At 39.6% G+C, this 12,448-nt stretch overlaps 1 protein-coding gene across 1 annotated transcript in view; it reads left to right on the plus strand.

Moving 5' to 3' along the window:
- Window positions 1–12,448, plus strand: part of LOC128648916 (E1A-binding protein p400) — a 684,550-nt gene that overhangs the window by 621,552 nt on the left and 50,550 nt on the right. The window contains exons 44-47 of the mRNA XM_053701874.1: window positions 76–121; window positions 1,596–1,705; window positions 1,959–2,157; window positions 2,334–2,482. Of these exons, the coding sequence (XP_053557849.1) occupies window positions 76–121; window positions 1,596–1,705; window positions 1,959–2,157; window positions 2,334–2,482 (504 nt within the window). The remainder of the gene's footprint in view (window positions 1–75; window positions 122–1,595; window positions 1,706–1,958; window positions 2,158–2,333; window positions 2,483–12,448) is intronic.

The following is a 12,448-nucleotide window of genomic DNA, read 5'->3' on the forward strand; positions in this document are numbered from 1 at the left end:
CTATGTTGAGTATATATCTAGAGTTATTTTCCTTGTCTCGTTCAGTCACACTTAACTTTCTGTGTTTCATTCTAGGCTGGAACCATCAAAACTGCTGGAACTGGAACGGGGATTCAAGCTGGTAAAATGATTTGTTTCTTAAAGGGATATTCTTCTGAAACACTTTCTATCATATATATGAAAGCAGCATTTGACAAAAAAAGTTAATTGAAAGCTAGTAAATAATAAAATAACCGGGCACAAGTATAGTGTAGGCAGGCAGGCAGGCAAAAAGTCATAAAAGACTGGTCCTCTAGTAAATTTATAAAATGTTAAATAAAAAAAAAAGAAAATGAAAAGTACTAGAAAAAAGCACTCTTGCCTCAAACCTTAAAGGGACAGTCTAGTATAAATTAAACATTCATTATTCAGATAGGACTTTTAATTTTAATCAACTTTCCAATTTACTTTTATCATCAAATTTGCTTTTTTCTCTTGGTATTCTTAGTTTAAACTAAACATAGGTAGGCTCATATGCTGATTTCTAAGCCTTTGAGGGCTGCCTCTTATCACAAGCTTTTTAAATCTCTTTTCAACACAAAGAGACAGAAAGTACACGTGGGCCATATAGATAACACTGGGTTCAGGCACAGGGGGTTATTTAAGATTTAGCACAAAACAATGCTAACTGCAAGACAATAGATAATAAACAGTCACAGTCATGTGATAAGGGGGCTGGAAGAAGGTTCCTAGATACAAGGTAATCACAGAGGTAAAAAGTATATTAATATTACCATGTTGGCTGTGCAAAATTGGGGAATGGGTAATAAAGGGATTATCTATCTTTTAAAACAATAACAATTCTATGGTAGACTGTCCCTTTAAATAGAGAAAAACAATGGTCATATATTGCTATGACCATCCATACTGGTGGAGTAAAACATCAACACACATGATAATAGTGTCAAAGTAATAGGTTTATTGCACTATAAAATCAAATAAATAGTGCATGTAAACTTACATACAATAAATTATATATATATATATATATATATATATATATATATATATATATATATATATATATATATATATATATATATAGCAGTGAACTTAGGAATTAAACAAAGAGAACCCTGTAAATAATAATAAGTGTTCCAAATAAAATGTCCATAAACAGTTTACCACTAATTGGCTAATAAAACAGCTGCCCCTACCTAGGTATGCTTTTCAACAAAGGATACAAAAAGAGCAAAGCAGATTGGATAATAGAAGTAAACTGTAAAATTGCATGCTCTGTCCAAATCATGAAAGTTTAAGAAGTTGATATTCATAAATTTTTATATAAAGCATTTTGCAGGAATTTCCTAGTCTATGATGTACATGGTGGAATTTATGACTGATTTTTTTTTTTAAGTTTTATAGTAAATCCTTAATTTTGAATGTTTTTAATTTTTAACCTCAAATAATTATATATATATATATATATATATATATATATATATATATATATATATATATATATATATATATATATATACTGTATATAACTTTTCTTGTAATCTTATGCTACACTAAACTAATTTGTCAATAACATTTAACTGTTGAATTTGCAGCCACTGTAAGTGGGAATGTGATCGTGAACACTGTGGCAGGAGTTCCCCCTGCTACCTTCCAGCCAATAAACAAAAGACTGACATCTCCTGTTTTACCCGGGACATTGTCCGTAAGTAATTGTTTGAAAAATGTTGATATCACCATCATCTCAAAATCATAACAAGCAGATAGAAAATGGAACTGTTTTATTTACGTTCCATTAGTAATGTTTTTAGTGCTAATAATCCCTGTGTTTGTATTTGTAGAGCACAGGCCTGCAGAGTAATCTGTTTGCAGGATGCGTATTAAGCAATACTTTAGCAGCACAAATAGATATTATAATGAATATAATAATAATAATAATCTTTCATCTGCTCTCTTAGGCACCTCCCGGTACTCCTCAGGTGGTACACACACAGCAAAGGGCAGTAGCAACTTCGTCTGCACCAACAGAAATGGTTGCCATAGCAACAAACCAGGGTGTTCGAGCTGTGACCCCAGTGACAGGTGGCGCTGTGGTGTGCAGCAGCCTTACTCCTGTCCAGACACAAGCCAGATCCATAGTTACACAAGTGACAACAGGTAATGTTCTGTAACTGCATCATGCGTTTACGTGATTGTGTCCAAATAGTTATCCTAAGGATGTATACAACCAACTAATATTTATTTTTTTGTACAAACCTAGGATGTGTATGTGTCCATCCCTCATTTCTTTTCTTGGCTTGTTCCTCATTATGATTATATTATATTCTCTACAGCTACCACTGCTGGGGTCCAGCTGGCCAATAAGACCATCACACAAGCTCAGTTCCAGCTGCTTAAACAGCAACAGGCTGCACAGGTGCAGGTCCCTCAGATGCAGGCACAGTCTCCAGGGCAGATAAAGGCTGTTGGCAAAATATCCCAGGTGATCTCATCTAACCTTATTCATATCCTGAGTAATTTAAAACAGGACATTTTACACATGCATGGTGTATGTTTTTTTAATTAAAACTTGCATTGTTATACAGTCTCAGAGCAGTCTATGTACATAACCTTTGAAATGCTAATTAGGGACAGATATTAAAGGGGCGCATATTTCTCTTGTAAGGTGTATCCAGTCCACGGATCATCCATTACTTGTGGGATATTCTCATTCCCAACAGGAAGTTGCAAGAGGACACCCACAGCAGAGCTGTAATATAGCTCCTCCCCTAACTGTCATAGCCAGTCATTCTCTTTCAACTCTCAACAAGCAAGGACGTTGTAGGAGAGAGTGGTTAAATATAGCTAGTTTATTTTCTTCAATCAAAAGTTTGTTATTTTTAAATAGTACCGGAGTTGTGCTATTTTATCTCAGGCAGTAAATAGAAGAAGAATCTGCCTGAGGTTTCTATGATCTTAGCAGGTTGTAACTAAGATCCATTGCTATTCTCACATATGTCTGAGGGGATTACACAGATGAGGTAACTTCAGCGAGAGAATGGCGTGCAGTTTATTCTGCTATCAGGTATGTGCAGTTATAATTTTTTCTAGAGATGGAAAACACTAGAAAATGCTGCTGATACCGGATTAATGTAAGTTAAGCCTGAATACAATGATTTAATAACGACTGGTATCATGCTTACTCCCAGGGGTAATACCCTTATGATATTTACAATATAAAACGTTTGCTGGCATGTTTAATAGTTTTTATATATGCTTTGGTGATAAAACTTTATTGGGGCCTAGTTTTTTCCACATGGCTGGCTTAAATTTTGACTAGAAACAATTTCCACTATTGTAGTATAAAAATTACAGTTGGTGCAGTTAAAATTACAAACTGTGACATCCAGCTTCCCTCAAAGGCCCTCTGAATGCTATAGGAAACATCTCTAAAGGGCCCAAAGGCTTTCCAAAGTTGTTTATTGGGGAAGGTAGGGCCACAGCTTGCTGTGGCAGTTGGTTGTGACTGTTAAAAAACGTCTATTTCGTTTTTTTGATCCGTTTTTTGAACTAAGGGGTTAATCATCCATTTGCAAGTGGGTGCAATGCTCTGTTAGCCTATTATACACACTGTAAAAATTTCGTTTGATTTTCTGCATTTTTTCACTGTTTTTCAAATTCTGACAAAATTTGTTTCTCTTAAAGGCACAGTACCGTTTTTTATATTTGCTTGTTAACTTGATTTAAAGTGTTTTCCAAGCTTGCTAGTCTCATTGCTATTCTGTATAAACATGTCTGACATAGAAGATACTCCTTGTTTATTATGTTTAAAAGCCATGGTGGAACACCCTCTTAGAATGTGTACCAAATGTACTGATTTCATTTTATGCAATAAAGATCATTTTCTGTCTTTAAAAAATGTATCACCAGAGGAATCTGACGAGGGGGAAGTTATGCCGACTAACTTTCCCCACGTGTCAGACCCTTTGACTCCCGCTTAAGGGACTCACGCTCAAATGGCGCCAAGTACATCTAGGGCGCCCATAGCGTTTACTTTACAAGACATGGCGGCAGTCATGGATAATACACTGTCAGCGGTATTAGCCAGACTACCTGAACTTAGAGGTAAGCGAGATAGCTCTGGGGTGAGACAAAATGCAGAGCATACTGACGTTTTAAGAACCATGTCTGATACTGCCTCACAATATGCAGAAGCTGAGGAAAGAGAGCTTCAGTCAGTGGGTGATGTTAATGACTCAGGAAAGATACCTGATTCTAATATTTCTACATTTAAATTTAAGCTTGAACACCTCCGCGTGTTGCTTAGGGAGGTTTTAGCTGCTCTGAATGACTGTGATACCATTGCAGTGCCAGAGAAATTGTGTAGACTGGATAAATACTTTGCAGTGCCGGTGTGTACTGATGTTTTTCCAAATACCTAAAAGGTTTACAGAAATTATTAATAAGGAATGGGATAGACCAGGTGTGCCGTTCTCTTCCCCTCCTATTTTTAGAAAAATGTTTCCATAGACGCCACCACATGGGACTTATGGCAGACAGTCCCTAAGGTGGAGGGAGCAGTTTCTACTATAGTAAAGCGTACTACTATCCCTGTCGAGGACAGTTGTGCTTTTTTTTTTTTAGATCCAATGGATAAAAAATTAGAGGTTACCTTAAGAAAATATTTATTCAACAAGGTTTTATCCTACAGCCCCTTGCATGCATTGCCCCTGTCACTGCTGCTGCGGCGTACTGGTTTGAGTCTCTGGAAGAGGCTTTACAGGTAGGGACTCCATTGGATGACATACTTGGCAAACTTAGAGCACTTAAGCTAGCCAATTCTTTTATTCTGATGCCATTGTTCATTTGACTAAACTAACGGCTAAGAATTCTGGTTTTGCTATACAGGCGCGCAGAGCGCTATGGCTTAGATCATGGTCAGCTGACGTGACTTCAAAATCTAAGCTACTTAACATTCCCTTCAAGGGGCAGACCCTATTCGGCCTGGTTGAAGGAGATTATTGCTGATATCACTGGAGGAAAAGGTCATGCCCTTCCTCAGGACAGGTCCAAATCTAGGGCCAAACAGTCTAATTTTCGTGCCTTTCAAAACTTCAAGGCAGGTGCGGCATCAACTTCCTCTAATAATAAACAAGAGGGAACTTTTGCTCAATCCAAGACGGTCTGGAGACCAAACCTGACATGGAAAAAAGGTAAGCAGGTAAAAAAGCCTGCTGCTGCCTCTAAGACAGCATGAAGGAACGGCCCCCTATCCGGGAACGGATCTAGTTGGGGGCAGACTTTCACTCTTTGCCTAGGCGTGGGCAAGAGATGTTCAGGATCCCTGGGCGTTGGAAATTATATCCCAGGGATATCTTCTGGACTTCAAAGCTTCCCCCCCAAAAGGGAGATTTCACCTTTCACAATTATCTGCACACCAGATAAAGAGAGAGGCATTCTTACACTGTGTACGAGTCCTCCTAGTTATGGGAGTGATCCATCCAGTTCCAAAGGAGGAACAGGGACAGGGTTTTTACTCAAATCTGTTTGTGGTTCCCAAAAAAGAGGGAACCTTCAGACCAATTTTGGATCTAAAGATCTTAAACAAATTCCTCAAAGTTCCGTCGTTCAAGATGGAAACTATTCGTACCATCCTACCACTGATCCAGGAGGGTCAATATATGACTACAGTGGATCTAAAGGATGCTTATCTTCACATTCCGATACACAAAGATCATCATCGGTTTCTCAGGTTTGCCTTTTAAGACAGGCATTACCAGTTGTAGCTCTTCCCTTGGGATTAGCTACAGCCCCAAGAATCTTTACAAAGGTTCTAGGGTCACTTATGGCGGTCGTAAGGCCGCGGGGCATAGCAGTAGCCCCTTATTTAGACGACATCCTGATACAGGCGTCAAACTTCCAAATTGCCAAGTCTCATACGGACGTAGTACTGGCATTTCTGTGGTCGCATGGGTGGAAAGTGAACGAGGAAAAGAGTTCTCTATCCCCACTCACAAGAGTTTCCTTTCTAGGGACTCTGATAGATTCTGTAGAAATGAAAATTCACCTGACGGAGTCCAGGTTATCAAAGCTTCTAAATTCCTGCCGGGTTCTTCATTCCATTCCGCGCCCTTCGGTGGTTCAGTGTATGGAAGTAATCGGCTTAATGGTAGCGGCAATGGACATAGTGCCGTTTGCATGCTTACATCTCAGACTGCTGCAACTATGCATGCTCAGTCAGTGGAGCGGGGATTACACAGATTTGTCCCCTCAACTGAATCTGGACCAAGAGACCAGGGATTCTCTTCTCTGGTGGCTATCTCGGGTCCATCTGTCCAAAGGTATGACCTTTCGCAGGCCAGATTGGACAATTGTTACGACAGATGCCAGCCTTCTAGGTTGGGCTGCAGTCTGGAACTCCCTGAAGGCTCAGGGATCGTGGACTCAGGAGGAGTCTCTCCTTCCATTAAATATTCTGGAACTAAGAGCGATTTTCAAGGCTCTTCAGGCTTGGCCTCAGTTAGCAACTCTGAGGTACATCAGATTTCAGTCGGACAACATCACGACTGTAGCTTACATCAACCATCAAGGGGGAACGAGAAGTTCCCTAGAGATGTTAGAAGTTTAAAAAATAATTCGCTGGGCAGAGATTCACTCTTGCCACCTATCAGCTATCCATATCCCAGGTGTAGAGCACTGGGAGGCGGATTTTCTAAGTCGTCAGACTTTTCATCCGGGAGAGTGGGAACTCCATCCGGAGGCATTTGCACAACTGATTCATCGTTGGGGCAAACCAGAACTGGATCTCATGGTGTCTCGCCAGAACGCCAAGCTTCCGTGTTACGGATCCAGGTCCAGGGATCCCAAGGCGACACTGATAGATGCTCTAGCAGCGCCCTGGTCTTTCCACCTGGCTTATGTGTTTCCACCGTTTCCTCTGCTCCCTCGACTGATTGCCAAGATGAAGCAGGAGAGAGCATCGGTGATTCTGAAAGCACCTGCGTGGCCACGCAGGACCTGGTATGCAGATCTAGTGGACATGTCATCCTTTCCACCATGATCTCTGCCTCTGAAACAGGACCTTCTACTTCAGGGTCAACCATCCAAATCTAATTTCTCTGAGGCTGACTGCCTGGAGATTGAACACTTGATTTTATCAAAGCGTGGCTTCTCCGAGTCAGTTATTGATACCTTAAGACAGGCACGAAAGCCTGTCACCAGGAAAATTTACCATAAGGTATGGCGTAGATATCTTTATTGGTGTGAATCCAAGGGTTACTCATGGAGTAAGGTCAGGATTGCTAGGATATTATCTTTTCTCCAAGAAGGTTTGGAAAAAGGATTGTCAGCTAGTTAAGCGTCTGGCAGATGTTCCAGACGTTCAGGCATTTTGTCAGGCTTTAGTTAGAATCAAGCCTGTGTTTAAACCTGTTGCTCCACCATGGAGCTTAAACTTGGTTCTTAAGGTTCTTCAAGGAGTTCCGTTTGAACCTCTTCATTCCATAGATATCAAGCTTTTATCTTGGAAAGTTCTTTTTTTGGTAGCTATTTCCTCGGCTCGTAGAGTCTCTGAGCTATCTGCCTTACAATGTGATTCTCCTTATCTGATTTTTCTTACGGATAAGGTAGTCTGCGTACCAAACCTGGGTTCTTACCTAAGTTGGTATCTAACAAGAATATCAATCAAGAGATTGTTGTTCCATCCTTGTGTTACACAATTTGGACGTGGTCCGTGCTTTAAAGTTTTACTTACAAGCTACTAAAGGTTTTCGTCAAACATCTGCTTTGTTTGTTGTCTACTCTGGACAGAGGAGAGGTCAAAAGGCTTCGGCAACCTCTTTTTCTTTTTGACTAAGAAGCTTAATCCGCTTAGCCTATGAGACTGCTGGACAGCAACCTCCTGAAAGCATTACAGCTCATTCCACTAGAGCTGTGGCTTCCACTTGGGCCTTTAAAAATGAGGCTTCTTTTGATCAGATTTGCAAGGCGACAACTTGGTCTTTGCTTCATATTTTTTCAAAATTTTACAAATTTGATACTTTTGCTTCTTCGGAGGCTATATTTGGGAGAAAGGTTTTACGGGCAGTGGTTCCTTCCATTTAATTTCCTGCTTTGTCCTTCCCTTCATCCGTGTACTTTAGCTTTGGTATTGGTATCCCACAAGTAATGGATGATCCGTGGACTGGATACACCTTACAAGAGAAAACACAATTTATGCTTACCTGATAAATGTATTTCTCTTGTGGTGTATCCAGTCCACGGCCCGCCCTGTCATTTTAAGGCAGGTAATTTTTAAATTTAAACTACAGTAACCACTGCACCCTATGGTTCCTCCTTTCTCGGCTTGTTTTCGGTCGAATGACTGGCTATGACAGTTAGGGGAGGAGCTATATTACAGCTCTGCTGTGGGTGTCCTCTTGCAACTTCCTGTTGGGAATGAGAATATCCCACAAGTAATGGATGATCCGTGGACTGGATACACCACAAGAGAAATAAATTTATCAGGTAAGCATAAATTGTGTTTCTTTCATGTAATTAGCAAGAGTCCATGAGCTAGTGACGTATGGGATATACATTCCTACCAGGAGGGGCAAAGTTTCCCAAACCTTAAAATGCCTATAAATACACCCCTCACCACACCCACAATTCAGTTTTACAAACTTTGCCTCCGATGGAGGTGGTGAAGTAAGTTTGTGCTAGATTCTACGTTGATATGCGCTCCGCAGCAAGTTGGAGCCCGGTTTTCCTCTCAGCGTGCAGTGAATGTCAGAGGGATGTGAGGAGAGTATTGCCTATTTGAATGCAGTGATCTCCTTCTACGGGGTCTATTTCATAGGTTCTCTGTTATCGGTCGTAGAGATTCATCTCTTACCTCCCTTTTCAGATCGACGATATACTCTTATATATACCATTACCTCTGCTGATTCTCGTTTCAGTACTGGTTTGGCTTTCTACAAACATGTAGATGAGTGTCCTGGGGTAAGTAAATCTTATTTTCTGTGACACTCTAAGCTATGGTTGGGCACTTTGTTTATAAAGTTCTAAATATATGTATTCAAACATTTATTTGCCTTGACTCGGAATGTTCAACTTTCCTTATTTTTCAGACAGTCAGTTTCATATTTGGGATAATGCATTTGAATTAATCATTTTTTCTTACCTTCAAAATTTGACTCTTTTTTCCCTGTGGGCTGTTAGGCTCGCGGGGGCTGAAAATGCTTCATTTTATTGCGTCATTCTTGGCGCGGACTTTTTTGGCGCAAAAAATTCTTTTCCGTTTCCGGCGTCATACGTGTCGCCGGAAGTTGCGTCATTTTTTGACGTTATTTTGCGCCAAAAATGTCGGCGTTCCGGATGTGGCGTCATTTTTGGCGCCAAAAGCATTTAGGCGCCAAATAATGTGGGCGTCTTATTTGGCGCTAAAAAATAAGGGCGTCGCTTTTGTCTCCACATTATTTAAAGTCTTATTTTTTCATTGCTTCTGGTTGCTAGAAGCTTGTTCTTTGGCATTTTTTCCCATTCCTGAAACTGTCATTTAAGGAATTTGATCAATTTTGCTTTATATGTTGTTTTTTCTCTTACATATTGCAAGATGTCTCACGTTGCATCTGAGTCAGAAGATACTACAGGAAAATCGCTGTCTAGTGCTGGAGCTACCAAGCTAAGTGTATCTGCTATATTTTTTGGTATCTGTTTCTCCAGCTGTTGTTTGTATTGCATGTCATGACAAACTTATTAATGCAGATAAAATTTCCTTTAGTACTGTTACATTACCTGTTGCTGTTCCGTCAACATCTAATTTTCAGAGTGTTCCTGATAAACATAAGAGATTTTATTTTTTAAATCCATTAAGAAGGCTATGTCTGTTATTTCTCCTTCTAGTTTACATAAAAGTCTTTTAAAACTTCTCTTTTTTCAGATGAATTTTTAAATGAACATCATCATTCTGATACTGATAATGGTTCTTCTGGTTCAGAGGTTTCTGTCTCAGAGGTTGATGCTGATAAATCTTTGTATTTGTTCAAGATGGAATTTATTCGTTCTTTATTTAAAGAAGTATTAATTGCATTAGAAATAGAGGATTCTGGTCCTCTTGATACTAAATCTAAACGTTTGAATAAGGTTTTTAAATCTCCTGTAGTTATTCCAGAAGTGTTTAATCTCGCTGATGCTATTTCTGAAGTAATTTCCAGGGAATGGAATAATTTGGGTAATTCTTTTACTCCTTCTAAACGTTTAAGCAATTATATCCTGTGCCATCTGACAGATTAGAGTTTTTTTGGGGACAAAATCCCTAAGGTTATGGGGCTGTCTCTACTCCTGCTAAATGTGCTACTATTCCTACGGCAGATAGTACTTCATTTAAGGATCCTTTAGATAGGAAAATTGAATCCTTTCTAAGAAAAGCTTACTTATGTTCAGGTAATCTTCTTAGACCTGCTATATTTTTAGCGGATGTTGCTGCAGCCTCAACTTTTTGGTTAGAAGCTTTAGCGCAACAAGTAACAGATCATAATTTTATAGCATTATTATTATTCTATAACATGCTAATAATTTTATTGGTGATACCATCTTTTGATATCATTAGAGTTGATGTCAGGTATATGTCTCTAGCTATTTTAGCTAGAAAAGCTTTATGGATTAAACTTGGAATGCTGATATGTCTTCTAAGTCACCTTTGCTTTCCCTTTCTTTCCAGGGTAATAAATTATTATCTCAACTGTTTCTGGAAGGAAGGGAACTTTTTTACCAAAGGATAAAAAATCTAAGGTAAATTTAGGTCTAATAATCATTTTCGTTCCTTTCCTCATGATAAGGAACAAAAGCCTGATCCTTCATCCTCAGGAAAGGTATCAGTTTGGAAACTATTTCCAGTTTGGAGTATATCCAAGCCTTATAGAAAACCTATAGCCAGCTCCTAAGTACCCATGAAGGTGCGGACCTTATTCCAGCTCAGCTGGTATGGGGCAGATTACGTTTTCTTCAAAGTTATTTGGATCAATTCCGTTCTCAATCTCTGGTTTCAGAACATTGTTTCAGAAAGGTACAGAATTGGCTTCAGTTAAGGCCTCCTGCTAAGAGATTTTTTTCTTTCCCGTGTCCCAGTTAACACAGCAAAGGCTCAGCATTTCTGAAATGTGTTTCAGATCTAGAGTTGGCTGGAGTAATTATGCCAGTTCCAGTTCTGGAACAGGGGCTGGGGTTTTATTTTATCTCTTCATTGTACCAAAGAAGGTCAATTCCTTCAGACCAGTTCCGGATCTATCAATATTGAATCGTTATGTAAAGATACCAACATTCAAGATGGTTACTGTAGGACTATCCTGCCTTTTGTTTAGCAAGGGCATTATTTGTCTACAATAGATTTACAGGATGTGTATCTGCATATTCCGATTCATCCAGATCACTTTTAGTATCTGAGATTCTCTTTTTAGACAAGCATTACCAGTTTTGTGGCTCTATCGTTTGGCCTAGCCTCAGTTCCAAGAATTTTTTTGGTTCTCGGTGCCCTTCTTTCTGTAATCAGAGAACAGGGTTTTGGTATTTCCTTATTGGACGATATCTGGGTACTTGCTCAGTCTTCTCATTTTCAAAGAATCTCATACGAATCGACTTGTGTTGTTTCTTCAAGTTCATGGTTGGAGGATCAATTTACCAATCCGTTCATTGATTCCTCAGACAAGGGTAACCTTTTTAGGTTTCTAGATAGATTCAGTGTCTATGACTCTGTCCTTGTCAGACAAGAGAAGTTTAACATTGATATCAGCTTGTCAAAACCTTCAGTCACAATCATTCCCTTTGGTAGCCTTATACATGGAAATTTTAGGTCTTAGGACTGCCGCATCAGATGCGATCTCCTTTGCTCATTTTCACATGCGACCTCTTCAGCTCTGTATGCTGAACCAATGGTGCAGGGATTACTCAAAGATATCTCAATTAATATCTTTAAACCGATTATACGACACTCTCTGACTTGGTGGACAGATCACCATCGTTTAGTTCAGGGGGCTTCTTGTTCTTCCGACCTGGACTATAATCTCAACAGATACAAGTCTTACAGGTTTGGGAGCTGTGTGGGGGTATCTGACGGCACAAGGGGTTTGGGAATCTCAGGAGGTGAGATTTCCGATCAATATTTTGGAACTCCGTGCAATTTTCAGAGCTCTTCAGTCTTGGCCTCTTCTGAAGAGAGAGTTGTTCATTTGTTTTCAGATAAACAATGTCACAACTGTGGCATACATCAATCATCAAGGAGGGACTCACAGTCCTCTGGCTATGAAAGAAGTATCTCAAATTTTGGTTTGGGCGGAATCCAGCTCCTGTCTAATCTCTGCGGTTCATATCCCAGGTATGGACAATTGGAAAGCGGATTATCTCAGTCGCCAAACGTTGCACCTGGGCGAATGGTCTTCACCCAGAGGTATTTCCTCAGATTGTTCAAATGTGGGAACTTCCAGAAATAGATCTG

Source organism: Bombina bombina, chromosome 2 (assembly GCF_027579735.1).
Source record: "Bombina bombina isolate aBomBom1 chromosome 2, aBomBom1.pri, whole genome shotgun sequence".
NCBI lineage: Eukaryota > Metazoa > Chordata > Amphibia > Anura > Bombinatoridae > Bombina > Bombina bombina.